General features: G+C 39.6%; 4 protein-coding genes and 1 non-coding gene across 8 annotated transcripts; 3 read left to right on the top strand and 2 right to left on the bottom strand.

The window, feature by feature from the left end:
- Positions 1 to 127: 127 nt before the first annotated feature.
- Positions 128 to 5,067, bottom strand: LOC140774408 (diacylglycerol kinase 1-like). Of its 3 annotated transcripts, XM_073117403.1 has the most exons (9): positions 4,952 to 5,046; positions 4,619 to 4,733; positions 3,024 to 4,450; positions 1,911 to 2,277; positions 1,766 to 1,842; positions 1,407 to 1,526; positions 812 to 976; positions 566 to 703; positions 128 to 481 (listed from the first exon to the last, which is right to left on the bottom strand). In XM_073117403.1, the coding sequence occupies exons 3-9, from the start codon at positions 4,194 to 4,196 to the stop codon at positions 332 to 334; spliced, it is 2,190 nt and encodes a 729-aa protein (XP_072973504.1). In that variant the 5' UTR covers positions 4,197 to 4,450; positions 4,619 to 4,733; positions 4,952 to 5,046; the 3' UTR covers positions 128 to 331. The 3 variants fall into 3 exon arrangements, with proteins under 3 accessions (XP_072973504.1, XP_072973502.1, XP_072973503.1); XM_073117401.1 differs by lacking the exon at positions 4,619 to 4,733 and having other exon boundaries at positions 4,952 to 5,067; XM_073117402.1 differs by lacking the exon at positions 4,952 to 5,046 and having other exon boundaries at positions 4,619 to 4,938.
- A 2,821-nt stretch (positions 5,068 to 7,888) lies between these two features.
- On the top strand, positions 7,889 to 12,325 carry LOC140775090 (biotin carboxyl carrier protein of acetyl-CoA carboxylase, chloroplastic-like). 2 transcript variants are annotated; one of them, XR_012106684.1, is made up of 8 exons: positions 7,889 to 8,212; positions 9,348 to 9,395; positions 9,481 to 9,647; positions 10,142 to 10,475; positions 10,952 to 11,023; positions 11,733 to 11,798; positions 11,903 to 11,978; positions 12,114 to 12,322. XR_012106684.1 is itself a non-coding variant. In XM_073118348.1 (7 exons), the coding sequence occupies exons 1-7, from the start codon at positions 8,051 to 8,053 to the stop codon at positions 11,924 to 11,926; spliced, it is 873 nt and encodes a 290-aa protein (XP_072974449.1). In that variant the 5' UTR covers positions 7,890 to 8,050; the 3' UTR covers positions 11,927 to 12,325. The 2 variants fall into 2 exon arrangements, 1 of the variants encoding a protein (XP_072974449.1); XM_073118348.1 differs by having other exon boundaries at positions 7,890 to 8,212; positions 11,903 to 12,325.
- A 3,414-nt stretch (positions 12,326 to 15,739) lies between these two features.
- Positions 15,740 to 19,063, top strand: LOC140775107 (uncharacterized). Its single transcript, XM_073118368.1, has 11 exons — positions 15,740 to 15,965; positions 16,488 to 16,705; positions 17,019 to 17,133; positions 17,431 to 17,517; positions 17,725 to 17,910; positions 18,006 to 18,125; positions 18,273 to 18,383; positions 18,490 to 18,571; positions 18,649 to 18,748; positions 18,819 to 18,897; positions 19,001 to 19,063. The coding sequence occupies exons 1-9, from the start codon at positions 15,798 to 15,800 to the stop codon at positions 18,708 to 18,710; spliced, it is 1,149 nt and encodes a 382-aa protein (XP_072974469.1). The 5' UTR covers positions 15,740 to 15,797; the 3' UTR covers positions 18,711 to 18,748; positions 18,819 to 18,897; positions 19,001 to 19,063.
- A 254-nt stretch (positions 19,064 to 19,317) lies between these two features.
- On the top strand, positions 19,318 to 21,169 carry LOC140775106 (putative pentatricopeptide repeat-containing protein At1g26500). The gene has a single exon (XM_073118367.1). It carries the CDS (start codon positions 19,318 to 19,320, stop codon positions 20,911 to 20,913), a length of 1,596 nt encoding a protein of 531 aa, XP_072974468.1. The 3' UTR covers positions 20,914 to 21,169.
- Positions 21,170 to 21,378: 209 nt separating this feature from the next.
- TRNAA-UGC (transfer RNA alanine (anticodon UGC)) lies at positions 21,379 to 21,451 on the bottom strand. Its single transcript has one exon. It is a non-coding gene; the product is annotated as a tRNA-Ala (tRNA).
- Positions 21,452 to 23,283: the final 1,832 nt, after the last annotated feature.

Genomic DNA, 23,283 nt, shown 5'->3' with positions numbered 1-23,283 from the left:
GAAACAATGATAAACATTCACATGACCAAATCATTCTTCCCCTTAAATTTCTCTTTCTATGCAACCAGAAAGGAAACACAGAGGTTACTTATCATATGAACCAAACAATCCAAGACTATGGAACAATGTTATGTCACTCACCAATTACCAAAATCTACGGTTTTTATTATCAAGCGCCAAAAAGAATAAAAGTATAATCCGAGATTATCTACGAGTATTGATATTTACAATGTAGAATTTTGAAACACGCCGAATATCACACTGTTGTGGCTTCCTACAATGTGAAGCAATTTACCATGCTATTTGTCCAAAATCAAGAAAGATTGTGTCTCTATGAGAGCTTTAGGGCCATTTCTTGAAGAAGGGCCCTCTTTTGTGAGGCAGTAATTACGTGGCTTGATTCGGCATTTTCGAGCACATCGGTGATTATGGCAGCAGCATGACCTAGAGGCTCCTCTGCTGCCCTTCTCAACATGAAAGCCTTAGCCAATGAATTGTGTAAGACAATGAGACCATGAACAGAAGCATAATTTAGGAGGGGAAAAGAAAAGGGATCAGATGGAACCTGGCCATGATGGGATATTGTTAAGGTGCAAGGCTGCTGAAACCAAGGTTCTCCATCCACCTGAATTGGGAAAGGGACAAACAACTGAATCTTGATTGATTGCCCTTGAGCCAGTCTCCGAGCTCGGGAAAGCCCAACCTAATTGCGCCACAAAGGTTCGAGACAGTCTCCGGTTAGTTAATTCTAAAAAAAGATTTACCGTGCAAAATAGCATGATTCTAATTTTACAAAGATGCTTCTGATTACCTGCAGCTTCCCGAGATGCCATGTTCCACTTATACTGACAACCTCTAGCATCTTGTCATGCATTGACTGTGGATCAAAATTGTCATAACTCTCATCTTGATCCTGCCACAAATCAACCCCTCCCATGTAACTACCAATATTTGCGACAAGCACTCCTTCTGCATCCTGCAATTAATCCAAAGTAAATATCAAATTCATAAGAAAAAGGTGTGCGAACACAATAGAGAAAGAAAAGTGCTTCCTCGCAAGCCAGAATTCTATATCCAGGGAACAATTATGGCATCCTAAATTAATCTTTATGCTCATCCGCAACCATACTAAAGCCGTAAACACCTTTTGTATGCTAAAATGTTCTTCAAGTTTCACAAAGACTTGGAGGCAAAGATACATAATATTCAAAAGATTTAGAAAAATGCAATTTTTCTACATACACACCCTTCCTAGCACAAAGGGTAAGAGCATTCTGGCAGCCTCAGTAAGGTCATATTCAAGATAAAGAATTTCAAAGCATGTAATTTTGTAGCATTTGTCCATAAACATAATGACCTAGTTGAGTTGTAAAAGAATCTATATTAGCATAAATTGCATAACATACCTCAGGTACTTCTAACTCAACGCCATCTACCTCTAATCTGATTTGCCAAGGTAGGTCTGCAAAAGTTCTATCCATGATGTTCTTTGCACCTTCTCTCGCATAGAGCATTTTATTCAAGAACTGCACCACAATGTAATACATTTCAACTCTTTTCAGTATCATATATTTCACCATAAAAAATTTCACAGGACCACTGTCTAGATGCATATATTTCACCATAAAAAATTTCACAGGATCACTGTACCGACGATAGACTTCCTATGCCTAGTATAAATGGATAAGGTAACACAAAGGGTATCAGGTCAAGCGTGAAAAGAATCAAAAGAATAAAAAATTAAAAGAGAAAATTAAGCATGTACCTGGTTATAGAACCTTTCTGGATTTTCTTCACGAAGATTATGAATATCTAGTGCAACCTTAGCATCACACCCTATTCCTGTTTTAACAACAACATTAGGCCATCTGCAAAATATAAGAGACCTCCACAAAGTCTGCAAGACCTACCTAAATAATTGTTCATGTATTTTGTGGAAGTGGCAAGCTTTGCATGTGAGTCTTCGAATGTTACTCTCCACCTGTCAAGAATGGTGACAGCAGCATGCTCTATCTGGTGCAAAACCGTGCAAAGGCCTCCTTGTCTCTCAATTGCACCAAGACCACCTCCCCATGACAAAACCCTTGCGAGATCGTTACCAGTGCCAGATGGAAGAATTGCGACTGGTGGAGGAGAATCATAATTTTGTTTGTCTATCGCATTAAGAACCCAACCAACAGTGCCATCTCCACCACAAACAAGAATTCTGAAGTGTGGCACTTTTCTAAACAACAGCAATCCTGCCTCAGGCCCCTGCGCTGAACTCAATTCAAAGACCTAAGGAAAGTACAAAGTATTAAGTTTAACTCGAGATAATAACATTTTGGCCAGAACCAATTTCGAACTTCTGTATATTATCACTGCTCACACCAATAAATAATAAATAAAGAGATTTATGGTTTTGTCAATTGCGCAAAGAGCCCTACAATTGGCAAGACAGCCATTCATACAGCATAAGAAGCATCCAGAGTTCCAGACCACATATAAAAGCTGTGCTTCAATAGCCAAATTAACTTTAACTATTTCAATAAGCAGAAGAGGAACTCTTTTGAAAATAACATGGAGCGCCAGTTTGCTGAATAATGTTATTAAATGATTTACATCCAGAAACTCAACAAAATAACTAAACATACAGGTTAACTAAAGAAGTTCATCACCTAAATATGCAGATATGCAAAATAGATGCCAAAATTAATAGAGATTATTTCAAGACACAGAGATTCTATATTGAACATAGAGAAATGAAAATACAAGGCAGGACGCTAATGTGGGTTATGATAAAACCATCTTTACTAACTTAAATGAGAAAAAGTACATGAAACTACCTTCTAAGACATCGAACACAGAATAGAATGGAGAATAAAAGCCGATTATAAATTATTGTCTAAGTCTAACCTGTATTGGATTTAGAAGAAAGTGTAGACGATGCCTTAGTGAGTCTCCATATTGGGCACCGCTTTTCTAAGTCTAACACAGAATAGAATGAAGAAAAAGTCAACTAAAAATTATTGCCTAAGTCTAACCTGTATTGGATTTAGAAGAAAGTGTAAACGATGCCTTAGTGAATCACCGTATTGTGCACCGCTTTTCTTGTTGATGAAAACTAGTAGAGGTCTTGCATCAGGAGGCAAATCAACCAATTCATACTTCTGCATTTGTCCTACTATCTGGGAATCATCAGTTTGATTGGAAGATGAACTTCTTTGTACACCTGATTCTTCATCCTTACCATCACTTTCACTACTTTCATGCTGGTTCCAAGCAACACTATCTCCATCAAAATGTGTGCCATTACCCTGAAAACCCCTAGATGTTGAGTGAGTGTCTGTTGTGATCTCCATATTTGAATCATTAGTGTTGTTGCTATTGGTTGACTCAGCAGGCAACCTTTCATGATGCTTGTATTTTTTGCTACGACTCCTAATATGTCCCCGTACAGTAGATGCCAATTCATTTGCACCATGTGTTATAGAGCTTAGAAAGCCACCTGTTCCGCTTCGAGGCCTAACAAGGAGAGGTGAGAGAATAAGGCGCTTAAATGGTCCCAGATCGCAAATATCACCTGTTTCACTAGCCATGATAGTGTGACAGTCAACATGCACTAGCTGTTGACACCACATACAACACCAAATTGGAGGTCCACCAAGAAAAGATCCACTGCAGGGTTCTTCACAATAACTACAGCAAGGAATCTCCTCTGATCGATCAGCTATTTCTGTCCAAAGAACAGTCCACTGGTGGACTACATGCTTAGAATCAATCATGGACACACATTTGCAATCTTTATGAGCACTTGCAGAGCAAGTCAAGTGCGCAGCTGCACCACAAACATCACATCGATGAATCAAATTTTCTGATGTCATCATCTGTCCAAGAGGTTGAACTGGTGAAATGGATTCCAAGCATACACAGCACTTTAATCCTTTTGCACGAGAACAAGTTTCAATGCTCCAAACATGAGCAGAAACTAGAATTTTATGTTTTGTTTTCGAGTTCTTCTTAGACCTTGCTATAGTCTTCATCCAGATTAAACTTGTATTATGCCTCCATACAAAGAAAAGGTACAAAATTGTCAAAAGACCAATAATGGCAGCTGTAATGTAACCGATGATAGAACTCCACAATGCAGCCACATCATCAGAACTTCTACCCCAATCTAGAAGAAATATTCTGAACTTCTCTTTTATGCCGTCCATATCTCAGTAAAAAGATTGCATGAAATATATTCTTTTACTCTATAAATCCAGGTCACAAAGCCAACCAGTATAATTCATCCAAAAGGTAAGGCAGTACCAACTACCAAGACAGTCGCCATTGTTCTTCTATGCTCTTTAATCAACTTCAGCACTTGATTTCAGCATTAAGTTGTGGTGAAACTGAGCATCAACGAACTTGATATTCCAACGAAACTTCTTGATCCACGCCATACCTCCTAATCTAAGTTCTACCACTTCAAGGAATAGAAAAAGGAAACAAAACTTCATTTTTTGCTATTGTTTCATGAAAACAAAAGGGAAATAACCAAAGAAGTAGGGAGCAAAAATATGAGCTAAATAGATGTGCCAAGGGAAACATAAAAGATATGCAACAAAACCCAACATATTTATCCCAGTTTTACCTAAAAATGCATATGATGAGACTTCACTCCAATACGGCATAAACTAATAAACAACACATCAGAAAGACAACGACACCAGCTTCATGTTTCAACCACTCTTGATCAATACGACACCCTAAAAGAAGAAACAGAAAGAAATTTCACCAATCAACGATAACCCACCACCGATTTCGTCTATCCTAACATATCAATGCATCTGGAACTAACAATTAAGTCACACAAATCGAAGAACAAAACCGGGAAAAGAGGTAAAAATGCCATTTTGGACTCCGACGATCTAGGAGAAACTCAAGGGGAAAAAAAACAAGAAAAATATGTTCTTTTTTTCCTTACAGAATCCAGCAGAGGATTCAGACAGCCGTCTCAGTGGAAACCCAAATCGATTTCGACTGCGACCTCCAAATTGCAGGCGCTCTCTCTCTCTCTCTCTCCGCTCTCCTTTCCACCGTTTTTCTCTTCTTTACACAACTTTAATTAGATTAGTTATACTCAGTTAGCGTATGAAGCCCGTCATAATGTGCGCCTACGTGTCCACTAGATTAAATCCCGACCGTAGGTAGACTAATCCGCCTCAATAAGTAAGATCCTTAGACCTTAGCAGAATCTATCCGACGGTCCCGTCAGATCAGACGGTGTTTAAATTGCCACGTGGATCGTGCTAAAAGATTGTATGTCGAATCTTTTGACTTGGCTGTTGGGGATCATAAGAGTGGGACCGGAAGTCAGCCCACTAATGAATGGAAGCTTTATAGAATCCTAGAGGAGGGGGCGTTGATTTGGCTTTCCAGGTAGCGTTGATCCCTTTGGGTGATGCCACCGTTGCTGACCAGAGGATTTGGTGGCCTCACTCGGAGGGTGAACCATGGGCCAGCTCCATATATAAGTTTCTCCTTCCTGCCGTATTCGAAAGCTGGCCGGGATGGAGGGAGCTGTGGAGGATTAGAGTGGCTCCCAGGGTTAGAATCTTTTGCTAGAAGACTGCTTGGAATCCAATCCCGACGAAGATGTTCCTTAACAGCCTTAGGCTAGGAGTGGATGATAAGTGCTGCTTCTGTGGTCTCTTTAGTGAACCAGTAGACCATCTTCTCTTTGCTTGCCTGTTTAGTCCGGAGGTATGGGGGCATGTTGATGAGGAAATGGATAGACATGATCATCGGGCCAGCTGGGCCGGGTTAAAATATTTTGGCTCGTTACTGTACACTAGCCCATTAGATATTGGGTTTGAGTTTAGTATAATAGCTCTAATATAATAGGTTAAGTATAAAAAATATTATATTTTATTGGGCCGAGTTTAATGGGCTTATACAAAAATATTTTAGTTATCTTTCATGAAAATATACTTATATATAAATATATAGTTTACTAAATATCTAATGTGAGACTAAAAAAATTATAGGAATATGCATGTATTATGGCTTGGGCCATATATGAGAGTAGTGGATCGGGCTTTTAGGCCCAGTCGGACGGGCATTTAACGTATGCCACCCACTACCATCTCGGGCTCAGGTCAGGCTAGACCTAAATCAGGCTCAAGCCAGGCTTAGCTCGGTTAAAACCGGATTGGTTCGGGCCAGGTTTAGGCGAGTCGAGCCTAATGATCATGTCTAGCAATGGATGGAGATTTGCAACTTACTACACAGATCAACCCATACTGGTTATGCGTGAAATGGGCTCTACCTAGCTAGAGTGAGGGTTTCATGAAGGCGGTCATTGTTGCCACCTTGTGAACCATTTGGAAATAGCACAATGTAGTCGCCTTCGAAGAAGATGTGATTCAGCTAAGAGTGGCAGCATGGAAGGCCATGAAGTTGGCTAAGCAATACTGGCACAAGGATAGCAATCCGCTGAAGCAGCCTTCTTGAGTACAGATTAGCTAAAAACGGCCAGAACTAGGGTGGTGCAAGTTAAACATAATGAAGTAACCCCAATTGATGGTCTACCAAGTGGGGCTGGTGCTGTTCTCAAAACGAATGATGGGGCACTTCAGCCATGGCATTACGGTTGGGCCTTTGTCTTGCTAAGATGCAGAATTGCTCCAAGCTTGAGATCGAGATAGACTCCCTCGAGCTAGTTCAGTACGTGAATAAGGGAGAGGTGTGGCCTTGGCGGATTCGGGCTGTAATGGAGGAGTGTTCTGTAATATTGAGAGGGTTTAGTGAGGTCAAAGTTTCCCATGTGTTTAAGGAAGCCAATAAGGTGGCAAACTGGGTTGCACACCAAGGGCAATTGACTTCCTGATTTTGCTCGTTGGGGTCTGTTAAGGATCTCCCCCAACGATTATGTTTGCTCCTCCTTTTTGATACTTCAGCCAACTTTCTTGGACGAAATATTCTAATCTAATTTATCATAGCTTTCTACTCTTAAAAAAAAATCTTAACTTTTACTTTTTTAATTGCAGACGCGAAGCTGTTTAAAAGATTAAGACATTTGCATCTAATAAGCTGCCTTTTTTTAACCTACATTTACGGCCTGTATTTTTTATATTTATAATTTAAGTCCTATATTTTATTAAACATTTACAAAATACTCCTTAGGTTAAGGGGTGCTTCTCTACTTTTTATTTTAGTTACAAATATAAAACAGAATAGTAATATATTTACTTATTAAAAATAACATAACTTTCTCTTTTCAAGTTTTATTGAAGAAAACAATTAATTCATCGAAATTCACTTTCTAGTAATAATATTTAGGTAGATGGTATAGAAAAGAAGTATCTCATTCATTGTAAATATTTAGGCGGACCAGGTAGAAAATAAATATTTTATTCATTATAAATTATTTTTTTCTAAATATCTAAGATGCCCCTATATTTTTTTTAATTGAGCATGATAAGATTTTATTTTCTTCTCTAACCAAAAATTAAAGTGAGTACTCCTCCAACCATCTTTGGCTTCTTCCAACTTCTATTCTTCTTCTTCTAATACAATTCTAGCTTAATTCAGAAGGTAAAAAAAAAAATTCTAATAAAGTTAATCGTAAATAAGTAAAAAGAGAGAGTGTAAAATATAATTTCTTTTTATGAAAATTATATCCAACAAAGCCGGGTAGGAGGATAGAAGAGTCTCGAGCGGTTTGTGACCGTGTAGCTTATTAGTTCAATAGCTGGGAGTGACACGTGTGGGTTTATTTGTGGCAATCTGATTGGCCCACTTTTCCAGCACGTGACACGCAGGTGGTTCCTAAACCCCGGGAAGCATAACGCCGTGTGGGCCCTAATCAGGCCTACATCCTTCTCGTTCTCATCGAACGGACGGCCGAGATCGCATCGACGTTTGACACGCACATCTCTCTCTCTCTTTCTCTCTCCCTCGCGCTTCGTTCCCTCCGCCTCCTCCATTCTCCTCTCATTTTTTTCTTAACTCCGACGACTCTTCTCCTCTACTATCATCTCATCTTTGGGTTCTAGGGTTTCTGATCCTCTTGCGATCTCAGATGGCGACGGCCTCAGTGCCCTGCCCCAAGTGCTCCGTCGCCGGTTCACGCGTCCCGCACTTTCGCAGCACTCGGCAGCGGGCGAGCTCGCTTGTCTCGGTTTCGAAGGTTGGGTCGCCTGCCGTTGTCGGATCTTGGAGGCCTCGGTTTCCTCTAATGCAGGTGGGTGTTTTCAGTTTCCTTTCATTTGATTGCTCTGTGGTGGGAAAGAAGGAATTTTTGGAGTAAATATTTGATCTGGGGATCGTTGGAGGGGCTTCAATTATGATTTGTTTCTTGATTCTTGGTGAAAAGGAGAGATAATTGATTTTAAGGAAGCAAGCAATGGTTAAGCATTTGAAATGGATCAAAGAAAATGAGGTTTCTCTTGCGTGAGAAAAGGAGCACTGTTTTATTGTTTAAGGGAGCGAACTGAGCGTGCCAAGTAATATATGGGAAATATTTTTCGTATTTCGTACGGTTGCGTGATCGATATTCTAATATTGCATGTTAATATGAATAGCTTTCAGATTATGATTTTTGAGGAATTTTAACTCATGATTCGACATTGTGAAGAGTACTTTGATGATAAGAAGACTAGTCAGAATCATCTACTGTAGTTGTTGGGCGAAAATAATTAATTGGTAAATATTTGAAGTAACAAGCATGTGTGCATCTCCAGGAGAAGGGGTTGCTAGGTTGCTACTATGAGATAATTGATGCTGAAAAGTAAGGGATCTAGTTGAAGTTACGAACCTACGATTTTATTTACGTTCTATTTAAATTGCTAGATGAAGTTTCAGGGTGATAGCATTGTTTTAATCGATGAAATTTAACAGAACATTGAGCACTAAGCCTGAATTGTGGAGGAGAGGCTTAGAATCTAACGATTTTACAATAAATTGGTCTTTGACTGACTACAAGGAATGCAACTTCGGTGTGCTATTTTTTTCAATTTGGGGAGGAAGTAATTCTTAATAGGCAGAAGTACCTTGGAGGGAGTATCTCTATTATACCCTGCTTCCATAGACTGGGAAATTAATGAGGATGTCCTCCACAAAACCAGATCATGGTAGGTCCAGTTTGTTGTGAGATCTCAATACACCCTCTAAGCTGGTCTCAGATCAAACAAAACTTTATGGTTCAGAATGTTGGGCAACTTTGAAATGACATATGCCTGAGTATTGTCAATATGAGATACTGAGGTGAATGCCTGAGATTGTCATTAATGTAATTATGAAAATTAAAACATAATATTGGACGAACATTTTATTTCTTTCTGATTAGATTAATGCTCAGAGGTTTAACTCTTTTGCAGGGATCTGATGGGAGAGGATCAACCATTCTGAAGGCACAGCTACAAGAGGTAGTTACTTGACTTTGTTCAAGTCCTCATCCTAACGATTGAAAGGGAACTTTCTTTTCTATTATACAATCATACCATTTCATAGGTTCCTGTCAAAGGTTCATCAAATTCTGCCCCACTGACATCTACCAAGTCAGAAACTCAATCATCCAAGACCAAGAATTCTGACACAACAAAGGGATCTTGTGGTCAAGCTCCGGTACCAGAGTCTGCATTATCTGCCTTTATGGCTGAAGCTTCACATCTTGTTAAGTAAGTACAATGTCTTCTCTGTAATGCTTAAAACTTTAGAAGCATATCAAAGAAAATTTAGCAGCCCCTTTGCCCGTTCTTTCTTTTAGTCGATGAGGGAAAAATATTGAACTACCAGTCTAACATTGGCTAAAATTGAGATAAACTAAAACCTCTAGGTTCAGTCAGCATATTCATAGTATTAGTGAGATAGTTTTCCTCCTTTTGTTGTTCACTTTCTAGAACTGAACTGTTCAGTATTCAGGGTTAGTTCTTTTAGTGCCAACAAGAACATCTACTTACTGTCCCAAGCTCCAGTAGTTGCTGTGGTCTTGACTCCGGTGTTGCAGTGAAATTAGCTGGTTAACTTTTATGTTAAAAACTTTATTGACAAGCAAGCCCATACTATGAAGTCTGATTCGCTATTAGGGGAGGACGTACTTTTTAGTCTTTCTAGACTTCTAGCTTCTGTTGAAGTTGCCTAAGATTTTGTCTTGTTTGTGATTTCTGAGCAGGCTTGTGGATTCAAAGGATATAATGGAGTTGAGCCTAAAGTTTAATGACTGTGAGATTATCATAAAAAAGAAAGAAGCTCTGCTACAGCCTGTTGCTACCACTCCTCCCCTTATGTTTCAGTATCCACAATTCATGCAACCACCTCAACCTCCAATTTCAAAATCTGCCCCTCCTCCTGCAGCTGCAAGTCCTGTTAAAGCTGCTCCAGCAGCAGCACCAGCCCTTCTTCCTGCTGCAAAGGTGGGAGGCAAGTCATCACTTCCTCCTCTCAACTGCCCGATGGCTGGTACATTCTACCGAAGCCCAGCACCTGGGGAGCCTCCATTCATCAAGGTAACCTCCCAATTTCCTTAGAAAGATTGAATGCCTGATTGTCTTCTGTTAGTTCTGCGCATGCCCTCCAGCATTATCAGTGTATAGAACCTATGATGGATCTAATCTTATGTACGTGAATTCGTACATCATTTTCTCTTTCTCGTCAACTTATTTCACATCGTGCCTTTTATGCTCTCTTTATTGTAAACTGCATGGTGTACACATGGAATTCTGATACATCTCTTCATGTTCTTAACTGCATGTGTGAATCAAGTGCAACAGTTTTTCATCCTCCTTTTCTTTCTATCTATCTATCATGCAATGGCATTTTTGGCCTTTCCATCTTTAGTGCTTTTAGTTATTTGTTGATCCATGCTGAACTTACTGGATTATCTCTCTCTCAGCAGGGTATTTAGTTGCCATCAAATATTGTGCCTTCTGTTATATTATGCAAAGTAGAAATCATTTCCATCTAATCCAAGCATATTATGTAGGTTGGAGATAAAGTCCAGAAAGGACAGGTTGTTTGCATCATTGAAGCCATGAAGTTGATGAATGAGATCGAGGTAATCTTCTCTCCACTACATCACATCTCAATTATGCAATTCTCCAAAATGTTCTGCAAATCCTTAGCACATTCATTATTTATATGTTGGAGGTTGTTTAAACCTTAGTGTGACTCTAAGACTTGCCACCATGCACCCTATGGCTAGGATTTGAGTAATGCTAAACACCTTTTCCTCAATTGGTGTTACAGCTATTTATCTTGCCTCCTATAACCTAAACCGATAGGACCCTTTTGCAGTGGGAGACCCCTTTTTTTCAGTTTTTTCTGCGAAACTGTAAATGGTTGAGATGTCAGAAATCATGTTTTTGATTTCCTGCACCTGCATTCTAAAAACTGTTATCAAGAGAACTCTAGTACCAACTTAACATCTGGCTCATTAGCTGAAGACAAGGGCCATGCACCCCATAAGTCTCAGAAAGTCGACTGAAAGCTTTGGTTATTCTATGAGCTTTAAATTACGGGCAGAGTCAGTCCTTTGCTTCTTTGAAAGAAGTATATGTAAGATCTCTTATTCTAAAAAAGAGCAACTCATACTGGAAAAGGCAGGTTATTGGAAGTGATCAATTTCAAATGCTGAATAACTACAATCTTTTTGATGCTTATGAAGCTTATAAAAGAAAAAATCAAAGTCAATCTCAAGAAAGCAAGAGAGTGCATATGAGTGCTTGCATTATGAATGTATTTAAAGCTCTTTTTCTCGTGTGCAGGCCGATCAATCAGGAACAGTCGTGGAGATTCTTGCCGAGGATGGGAAACCAGTTAGCCTCGACACAGTAATACCTCTTTCTCTTTACAGTTTTCCTCATCTTTCTGTCTGTCTGTCTGTCTGTCTGTCTTGTCTATCCTTACAGATCTCTTCCTTTTACCTCCTTTCCAGCCTCTACTTGCCATTCAGCCCTGAAGGAGGCAGACAGATTTCAGATTCTAGCTCATCAAGGCAGCTGAAATACAGGGTGATCACCAAGTTCACTTGCACTTGCCTCTTTTATTTTATTATCGTCATATATATATATATATATATATATATATGAAAAATATAGTGATACTAATTTACTGTGTTTCTAAATTGTTACTCAATTGAACTGCAGAATCACTCAGGTATTGTATAAAAATAAAAATCCCCCTTTTTTATCTCGGGTGGTGGGTGTTAGGAATGTAGAAAACACGCAGTACATGACTGACTACATTCCCATTATGCCCCCCGCACCCACCCCTCTCTCCTCTGGACAGTCGACACACATGCTGGCCGCTGCTCCCCACCATGTGATTCCCATGTGATGTGATCCCCCGGCCTTTCTCCCTCTCCCCCCCCCCTTCCTCTGCACTTCTATGTCTTTCTCGCTACAACGCGGCAATTTCGCTGGGCTACATTTCCCAACTCATAACATCCCTGATCCCTCCCTCTTTTCTCGATGCATCCATCATCTTTATCCCCTCTCCTCTCTCCCCTCTCCCCACCACCACCACCACCTCTTTTTTTTTCATTTTCCCCCTTCCAATCCCAACGCCTGTCATTGCCAGTGCAACATACGTCCCGTTTCACTCTCTCTTTTACTTTGTATTAGTTTCGTCAAATCGTCAACTATATTAGCTACAAGAGAACCTGCATCCTTTTCGCTTACTGCTGGGGTCCTTTTGTTCCTTGCCAGAACTTTGGTATATAGTTTAATTTTTATAGTAAAATAGTAATTTTTTTAATTTTTTTTATGATTATATTTAAACTAAAACTATTAACTTAATTAACATGGAGGGTATATTGAGACATATAAAAGTACCTAGTAAAATAGTAAATTTTTTAAACAAAAAAAAAATTTAGAGATAGCACATTGTACCACAGAACTCTTTTATTTTTATGATTATATTTTAACTAAAACTATTAACTTAATTAACATGGAGGGTATATTGAGACATATAAAAGTACCTAGAAAATTTAGGCATTAGTTCTCCTATAAGATTAGCAGCAACGTGGAATGGGATACTTGGAGCTATACCGGCCGTCGGATGGGGAAGGAGCGAGCCCTCGTGTCAGGGGCATTTTGGTACCGTAACGGGGAGCAGTTGCTGACGCCCACGTGGACAAACGGTACTAATTAACGCACACTTCTCCGTGACCCATAATTAATACCCTAATCTGAGCGCGTGGGCCCAGGTAGCCGGTGGGGGATGGGTGTAAATCTTGTGTGAGAAAGGAGAGACGAGCTTTGTGTTTACGGGTTGGCAGCGTTGGCTCCCGGAGTGAAGGGCAATTTGGGAATTGAGGCACGTGAAGGTTTTGAGCTCTCACATGTTTCCGTTGCTGGACCACAGGCTTTTGCCAGCCTCTACTTCTTTCTCTTAACTTTTTCCAGTACACAATTGCCCCTAATTTTTCTAACAATTTTCCTGGGCGTCCACTTATAGACGGTACATCGTTTATGGTCATCGTTGTTCTTCTTATTACCGTTATATTAAAATACGGAGAAGGCACCACCGTTGGGTTTAGATATTATGTTTTCACTATAACGAGCAGTGGCAGTGTCGTGAATTGAACAAAAACGAGGTCCTTCCTCTACGAACTCCAATACTTAACCTCCTCCTCTTCTTCTCTCTACTACTACCAGAGAGAGGAAGAACAAAAACTCCATAAATACTTTCCATTCCTCTATCTCTCTCTTGCTTCTTCTATCTCTATCTCTAACGCCATGACCATCTCCTTCTCGAGGTCGACCTCGAGACCCACATGCCGGAAGACCGCATATATGGAGACCTACTTGAGGAGAAGAGCTCTCAGTCCATCGAGGAAGTGCTGCCGCCATGGGCGAAGGAAGCCGAGCTCGAACGCGTCGTCCAAAGAAGTGGCGGAGAGGCTGGAGGCACTGAAGCGGCTGATACCATCCATGGAAAGCGGCGAGACTAAGAAGAAGAAGGATCTCTTCGAGGAGACGGCGGATTACATACTAAGGTTGCGGACCCAAGTGGAGATCTTGAAGCATCTCCTCGATTTCTACGGCGGTGGAGAGGGGAAGGAGATGACGACGTCGTAGAACGAGAATGCCTTTATTTTTCATATTTCCAAGTGTTGTTCTTCGTTTCGTTTTTGCGCCAGCCAGCGATATGAGATGCATATCTTAGCTGGTTTTTTGTGCCATGCATTTCGGAATGGGCACCTATCTTTTTGGCAACAAAAATGCTCTCATAATTAATATATATATATATATATATGATATGGTGCAATTAACATGAATTGTTCAAATTATTTTATCTACCAAAAAAAAAATTAAATAAATAAATATAACAGGGTCTAGGCTTACTTTTCTCAACAAAAAGAAAAAAAAAAGGGTTTCAAATCTTAGATTCAAATTTTTTAGATTTTATTTGGATGGCATGGTTTGCCTGCCTCCCATGTAAGTTGGGAAGGAAAATAATTATTTTGAGAACATACTAGGAAAGTGACCAGCAACACCCACTGTGTGAGAGAACTAACATGTGGACTTTCCATTTGTGTACTCACCAATGTAGGGCACTTGTATTTTGTTTTGGTTGATTAAAAGTTTTAAAAATAAATGTTACAATGGTACTTTGATAGGCTGTCAAAATAAACGAGCTGCATGCTCATGCTCAAGCTCAAACATAGCTATTTTATTAAACAAAGTCTAACTTGGGCCAACTCATCCCTCAGCTCAATAGGCTTAAAATATATATATATATATATATATATATATAAGTCATTAAATTTTTGATCCAACAACTTATTTAAGTTTTTTGAACTCATTTAAAGCTCGAGTTAGCATTTATTAAAAAAGTCCCACCTGAGCAGACTCGCTTAGGCAAGTTTATTGTACAAGCTAAGCCTAAACAAATTGATAAGGCTCATTTATTAAACAATCAGAGCCTGAGCTTGAATTGTACCGGACTTACTCAGGCTAGGCTTATTTACACCATTATACTTTGATAAAAAGAGTACAATTAAAACTAAGTTTTTCACTTCTTTTAATACTGTGTTTGAATTGAGAGAGTATGTGAGAAAATGAGAGAAATAAAATAAAATAATTTTATCTTATTTTATTTTGATGTAACAGAGAGAAAAATAAATAAATAAATAAATTTATGTTTGATTTAAAGAAAGAAAATAACAAAAATAATATGCTTACCATTATACTCGTTATCTAATATAAAAATTAGCACGAATTATAATATCCGTAAGTTATAATATCTAATCTTTAATTTTTGTCTTTAAATTTGCTAATAGAATATTAAAAGATTAATTAAACAATATAACAGAATAGAGACATATTTGAATGCTAAACTATAAAAAGAGTTTGTGTTTTATTTACCACTTTATTCCCTCCACACTAATCAACAACCAAACACACCCTAAAGAAAAGGTCAAACAGTTAAAATGACTTATGTTATAATAGAGTATTATTTCTATATTTAAATACCAATGACACCCAGTAATTCTGACACTAACCATATATATATATATATATATATATATATATATCCATCTTTGTTATTTAACCAAGCCCCAGTTTCAAAGTGTTTGTACATTAATTAATATTATTTTGCCTTTTATTTTTGTTAAACTATGGGGTTGTATTGTTATGGGATAAAACTCATTTAATTAAACTTGTTACCTCCTAATAATAATGCTCAAATGAAATTTAACTATTTAATTTAATTCCCAAAAAGAAACTATTTAAGAGGCACGCCGTCTAAGGACCACGCCCAAATCCCTCTCATAAGCTGCCCACGCTATCACGCTATTCCCTCTAGCAAGCACTGCGACGGCTATGGAAGAAGACGACGAGAACCCTCCCCTCGCCGTTCGGATCGAAGAAATATACGAGAAGGATTTGCCCGGATCCTCGTCCCAGTCGATTAATCCGCCGGAACTTGTCGGTGAATCTCCGGTCGGGGTCACCGTCATCACCGGCTACCTCGGCGCGGGGAAATCTACGGTGAGATCTCGTCTCCCTGGATGCCCGATTAGTTTTTGTATATCATCTCTCCTTTCTACTCTCCGGCGATTCATATATTGTTAATCTACAATTTGCTCGCATAATTTTGCTTGATTTAAGGGTTTTACAGTACTATAAGTGGTCAGTTCAGTATTAATGGCGGTAACTTAATTCGTGAAGAAATCGATTCTGTTTGAACTTCTTGATTTACCGCGCATATTTAATTTGAGGGAAAGGATGAATTTCGGGATTATCCATTAGTTTTGAATTTTTTGGCTGGACTCAGTAAAATGGATTATATAGGCTAGTATTATATTGTTTTGCGAAATTACTGAATCATTTGTTATTAGAAAGGCAGGACTAATTTGCTGTTTGTGAATCTGTTTGCCAGTTATTTGATATAATGGGTAGCATTTTAAATGGCCTGATTTCTCTCAACATATGGAATTAAACATTTCCTTTGGTACTTCTTTGCATTTTTATTTTTCAACATGAGTAGTTTCTTATCCTAAAAATTTTCAGTTGGTTAATTACATTTTGCATGCCCAACATGGGAAAAGGATTGCTGTGATACTGAATGAGTTTGGCGAGGAAATCGGTGTGGAAAGGGCCATGATTAATGAGGGAAAAGGTGGTGCAACTGTGGAGGAATGGGTTGAATTACCAAATGGGTGTGTTTGTTGCACAGTAAAACACAGTCTCGTTCAAGCATTGGAACAACTTGTACAGAGGAAAGAGAGGTTAGATCTTATAATTTCCTACTTCTATGCATTTTAATTTATTGGAGAATCACTTAAACTAAATAAATCATATTATGAACATCTGCCTGCTTTTTTATGTCTTTATGCAAAAAGTTTATTGTTACTCTTAGAACCTTTGATCTTCTTTTTGGTTGATTTTGCAATATATAATAGTTGGATATCTTTGGATGATTATGGTCTAGTAGCTGTTTATTCTTCTCGCATCATTGGTCTGAATTTGGTGTCATGGACTATGTACTAAATGGAATCAGGGTTGATTATAGTGATTTTTGATATAACTCTTTTGGTGCAGACTTGATCACATATTGCTTGAGACAACAGGGGTGGCCGATCCTGCTCCCTTGGTCTCCATTCTTTGGTTGGATGATCAGCTGGAATCAGCAGTTAGACTTGATTCTATCATTACTGTAAGGTTCTTTACTGTAGAGATATTTATTTTCATCAATGGTCTCTTGTAGCCACTGTCGTCTTCTTGCTCGTCTTGTATGCTTTTTGTAAGGACATTGTTTCCCTTATCTTCTTGATGACCGGCTGGCTACCCTTCCTTGATTTTGCAAAGAAAGAAACAGCTTTCAGTGGTTCTTACTGATCAAATATTTTTATGTAATTGTTTTGGTAAAAGTAACTACTTCAGAAGAGCCTACTATAAAAGGCATACTCAGACACTTTATGAACTTTGATTGATTTATTTTCTTTTTTTACAGGTTGTAGATGCAAAAAACCTAAGGCTGCAACTTGATGAGCATAGTGCTGCCTCGTTCCCTGAAGCGTTTCTTCAGATTGCATTTGCGGTAAACATATAGTTCTCTATTCCAGTATTCAGTTCTTAGTCTGCAATTTTCCCCAGTTTTTCTCCAAATACTGTTTGACAATCTCATAAGTTCTGATAAATTTCTAGATTGTGGTTCTTCATCTTCTTATTAAAGAGATTCAAATGCATTGTATTTAAAATAATCTCACTTACAATGTGAATCATGATTTTATTCCCTTCATTGCAGGATGTTGTAATTTTGAACAAAATTGACTTGATCTCTCAGAAAGCTCCTAGATCTGGTGCGACAGATGATTTGGAGGACTTGGAAAGGAAGATTCATGACATCAACTCTCTTGCTACTGTGATTCCTTCTGTCCGTTGTCAAGTTGACTTGCATAAAGTATTGGATCGCCAAGCATACAGTGCGAAGGTCAGTCAATTGTATTCCATCTGCCGTAGCCGCAGTTTGTTTCCATACCTGAATATGATTGGTGCAATCTCGTAATGCGTGTTTGCTTTGATCAGAATCTGAATCATTTGGCTGAGCTTTTGGAGTATAGTAAATCATTACCTGCCAATAGTCGTCACGACAGTTCTGTGTGTACCTTGTGCATTTATGAGCCGCAACCAGTTGATTTGGACAAGGTAGATGCTTTTAATTTTATAATTTCATTCTCAACAGCTAACATTTGTCTACTTTTAACTGTGTAAGATAAATTAGATCCATGAGGCACCAGCAGTGCAATTTTAACCGTTTACATGCATCTGCATGATATCGGCTTCCTTTTACAGGTTCGCTTATGGCTAGAGGATCTTCTGTGGGAAAAGAAGTCCAATATGGACATCTATCGCTGTAAGGGAGTTTTGCATGTCCATAACTCTGATCAACTTCACACTCTACAGGTTATTCTCTGAGACAACTAAAACTATGATGCCGAGAGATAGTTGTTTACTTTTCATACCATAATCCTTATCTTGACTAAGTTTTGCTATCACTCTTGTCAAGCAGGCAGTAAGAGAAGTCTATGAGGTTGAGCCAGCTCGAGAATGGTATGGAACAGAGAAGCGGCTTAACAAAATTGTTTTCATTGGTAAAGCTCATTAAGGCATTCTTAACTACCTAATGTTTCATAATTTTCCAAAACTCATTCTGTCAAACCTACCGCAGGTCATAACTTGGACTTGGACAATCTCCAAGATTCCTTCAGAAGTTGCACAATACTGACTTAAAACCAGATATGCTCTTTGTGGATTTGCATCCTTAACTAGTAAGATATGCAACATGTTTTCTCAAGAGTTGTGATAATTTTGTGTCTTACTAACAAAATTACCAATTAGGTTGAGCGGCAATAGCTAGCAATGTTCTATTCATCTTTTGCCAAGTTCTCTCTTAACACTAGCTTTTTGCCTTCCAGAGGTATATAATATGCTAACTATTGTCTCATGTTGCTAGTTTATTAACTTATTCTTCTTCTTTTTCCGGTATGTACCATTTTTAATTTCTCTTCCGTATGTGACAGGCATGTCGAAGCTTTAAAGTCTGAAAGGAACAAACATTACTTAGGTCCATCAATAGGTAACATCTAATTCGTCTCAATTTAGGCCCCTATACTGATTCTTTCAGGAGCTGTTCGAGGTAATCATATCCTGGAAATTCACCCACCTGGTTATTCGAACTAGCGTGTGGAAGATGTACTAGAAACTATTCTTTTTGTATCTCACTCACCACCTGGTTGCAAGATTTCCTAGTCTTATTTTGTAGAAGATGTACCTGAAGTATTAATATGCTTGCTATTTCCTTGTTGTGAATTAACTGAATGCATCTTTTGATTGCTTCATGTATTTCTTGCAATCAAACGTCCTCCTACTATCATGTGTTCTTTGTACACTGAGGGCAATGTGGATATCCAAATGGGGTCCAATTTTGCTGGCAGCCTTATTAGAGGTAGTAGTCGATTTCCATTTCAAACACTTCGTTGTCTACCGGTCCTCCTCCCCCTCCTCCCCGATGCCTCCTCCCTCCCTTCCCGCCCTCCCCTACCCCAAACCCACCGACCCCTCCCTCCTCATCCGCCTCTCCACCGTCCTCTACCAGCAGCAACACTCTCCCGACCCCAACCTCCACTCCCGCCTCCTCTCCCTCCCCCTCCCTCCCCCTTCCTCCCACCACGAGCTCTTCCTCCAAGTCTGCAACGTCTTCCCTCTCTCCTGGCGCCCCGTCCACCGCTTTCTCCTCTTCCTCCTCCGCTTCCACTCTTTCTCCCACTCCCCCGCCACCTCCGCCAAGCTCCTGTCCGTCCTCTCCGGCTCCAAGAACGTCTCCCTCCTCTGGTCCACCTTCCTTTCCCTATCCTCTTCCGACGACGGACTCACCACCCCCCTCGCCATCTCCATCACCGCCCGCGGCCTCGCCGAAGCCCGCGAGGTCAATAAGTGCGCCCATATCATCCCCGACCGCGACACGCTCGACCAAGTCGTCGGCACGCTCTGCGATCGCAGGATGGTCGACGTCGCCAACTCGGTCGTCTCCAAGGTGAGGGCCCGTGGGATCTCCCCTGGTTCCACTACTTATCGCCATTTGGTTGTTGGGTTTTGTCGGGCCGGGGATTTAGTGGAGGCGTCCAAGATTTGGAATCGGATGATCGCGGAGGAGATCGAGCCGGAGCCGGAGTGCTACGAGGAGATGCTCGTCACTTTCTTTAAGAACAATAGATTGGAGGATGCGATGCGGATGTTCAAATCCATGAGGGAGCGTAGGTTTTGTGACGTTGGTCTTGGTTCTTACAGTGTGGTCATCGACTGGTTGTCTAAAGAAGGTAGGATAACGTTTGCGTACATGTTGTTCGGCGAAATGCTCAAGAGAGGGGTTGGTGTAGATAACTCAACTCTGGGAGCTTTAATTTATGGGCTTTTCGTGAGGAGGAAGGTGAGGGAGGGGTACAAAATCTTTGATACAGTTGAGGAGAGAGAGATAAGCTTGTACCATGGCTTGATCAAAGGTTTGTTGAGGATAAAAAGGGCAGGAGAAGCCACCCAGGTGTTTAGAGAAATGCTCGAGAGGGGTTGTGAGCCTACCATGCACACATACATAATGCTTTTACAAGGGCATTTGGGAAAGAGGGGGAGGAAGGGGAGGGATCCATCTGTCAACTTTGAGAGCATATTTGTAGGTGGATTGGTGAAGGCTGGGAAGACACTGGAGGCCACTAAATATGTGGAGAGAATGATGTGGGGTGGGGTGGAGGTGCCTAGATTTGACTACAATAAGTTTTTGAAGTACTACTCTAATGAGGAAGGAGTTGCCATGTTTGAAGAGGTGGGGAGGAGGTTGAGGGAGGTGGGCTTGGTTGATCTTGGAGACATCTTCTTGAGGTATGGGGAGAGGATGGCTACAAGAGAAAGGAGGAGAAGAGCAATGAATGGATTGATATGAAGTCAGAACAATACATTTCAGGAATTCTCCTGGCGTTGCAAGTAATTGTTATATCTTAAATTAGCAGTTGGGTTCAAATCTCATTGACTAGAAAGATTTGCCGGCAGAAGTGAGCATTGCATACATAATACATTGCAACCTGATCGTTTCATATAACGTTCGATTATTTTCATATCATTTGACGTTATGTGTAAATATATAGGTTTGACAGTAGGGGTGTAATCGAAGTTTAAGCCTATTTAGAGCTTGAGCCGTTATTCAAATCTATTCTCAAGGTTGAATGAAGTTTGGATGATCTACACAACTTAATAAAATTAAATTAAATTAAATATATAACCAAATTAAAATTTGTTTGTTACTTTTAATATATATAATAAATATAATACGAGACGAGCTTTTTTTTTGAAGTTGATCGATCGATTTGTGGTTTTTATAAGGAAATGTACCCAAAAACATATATATAAATGGAGATGCAGGGGATCGAACCCTGTACCTCTCGCATGCAAAGCGAGCGCTCTACCATTTGAGCTACATCCCCAGGTATGTTAAGTCTTCTACAGGCTTGTTAAATAATAGTAGTAAGCGTACGGTCCTCATGAATTATTCACTTTGGGCCAACCATGCAGATGGTACCTTTGGGATCTAAGTGGAGTTTAGAGCTATCGGATATGAGATAGAGATGGCGCAAAAACTTCAGTCTTCCCTTTGGCCCAACTTCATAGAGCCCAAATCACTCCCTGCAATGTCTTCAGGTGAAAGCCCAATTAATACCTCAATCATCTAACAATTATATGTAGTGCTTCATATTTCTCTTCATCCTTGCAACATTTGTATCATATCTTCATTCGCCTCTGCAGATACACCATCCACAATGTCATTATGCAGCACAAAAGCTTGCTGAAACTCTATGCACCTGGCAGTCCATCAGGTTAGTATATATATATATATATCCTTAAACTTTTTAACTTTAATTATAGGATGATGACCTGGTGTAACCAATCAAGACTTCCAAGTAGCTCAATTAAATCCTCCCCCGGATAAATCTACTTACCTCACCTGGCCCACTCTTTATTATCTATTACTTAAGGGAAACCTTATACGTCGCTGCATACCTTTTTCAAATGGTTAATTAGCAACTCATGGCAGGAAAGCTCACCACAAGCTAATTCAAAACCATATCTTTCATACCATATGCATGGTCCCTTTTGCTCTCATGATTGGGACTCGCACTCCCAGGAAGCAGTCTGAGTCAACCCAGAGATCTTTTAAACTATTTGACAGCAAGGATGAGACAAAAAGTATAAGAGCCACAGATGCCTTCCATTGGCCCATATGCCAGTAGTAGTTTATATATATAACACACACACACATCTATATATTTATATATAAGATGCAGTAATTATAGCCCCCAAAAAGGAGGAGTTCCTATGTTCTCGGAGTACCACTCACTGGATTCCAGTACCCCACTTTTCTCTTTGACATGTGACTGCATAATACTCCACAGGAGTTATACATGGTCAGAAGAAATCCTCTTGTGCCTTTTTGGGTTTATGTAACTTAACTGACAAGGGATCTTTGCCTTGTACTGCTTGCACACGTGGCGTGCCTCGCGTCGCTGTACAGCTTGTTTTAAGAAATAGTCCACGGATTGATTATATACGCAGGTTTGATTAGGGAATGATGGGGAATAGAGCCATCCATTCCATGCAGGATTGGGGGAGGGGGGGAGGGGGAGGGGGGGAGCTTTGGACAATTGGACTGCGACGTGAGTCAGAATAAAAACAAAAACAAAACCATTAGTTGCCATGCAGACGTGACTTGACGCCGTTAATTTATACCCCAAGCTGAGATGGATTCCACCGTGTCCTTTTCTACACCTTAATGGTCGTGTTGGTAACTCTGGAGTTTATTAATTGCTTCAGAATGGCTAAGATATATGAAGCATCATTAGTGGCATGCATAATAGAAGAAATATGCATTATTATTGGACGAGCACATAGGATGAGTATATGTATAGATATTAATGTTAAGATTGATGATTTCTTTAACATATATAAGAAGAGTGTGGTATATGGTCATGCTGGGATTAAGATATAAACATGCTAATGCTTGACTACAAATAGGTTGGAATTGGATTGAATGTTTGATTTATAGGCCTTCATTGGAGATTCGGGCCATGCTTGTGATAATTCTTTTTTCTTCCTTTGGGCTGGGCCACAATGTTAGATGGGCCTGAGATTGCACCAAAGAAACCTTTTTTTTATTAATAATATCTATCAAAGATAACTTGAATATAATTACTAGATTAGTATAAGAATTTGGATTCACATAACAAGGTAGGTTGGGCAAGCAGAATTCTTGATAAGAAAA

This window comes from Typha angustifolia, chromosome 13 (assembly GCF_048772165.1).
Source record: "Typha angustifolia cultivar Huaian chromosome 13, ASM4877216v1, whole genome shotgun sequence".
In the NCBI taxonomy this organism is placed as follows: domain Eukaryota; kingdom Viridiplantae; phylum Streptophyta; class Magnoliopsida; order Poales; family Typhaceae; genus Typha; species Typha angustifolia.
The sequence above is the reverse complement of the archived record's forward strand: the minus strand, read 5'-3'. Positions and strand labels throughout refer to the sequence as shown.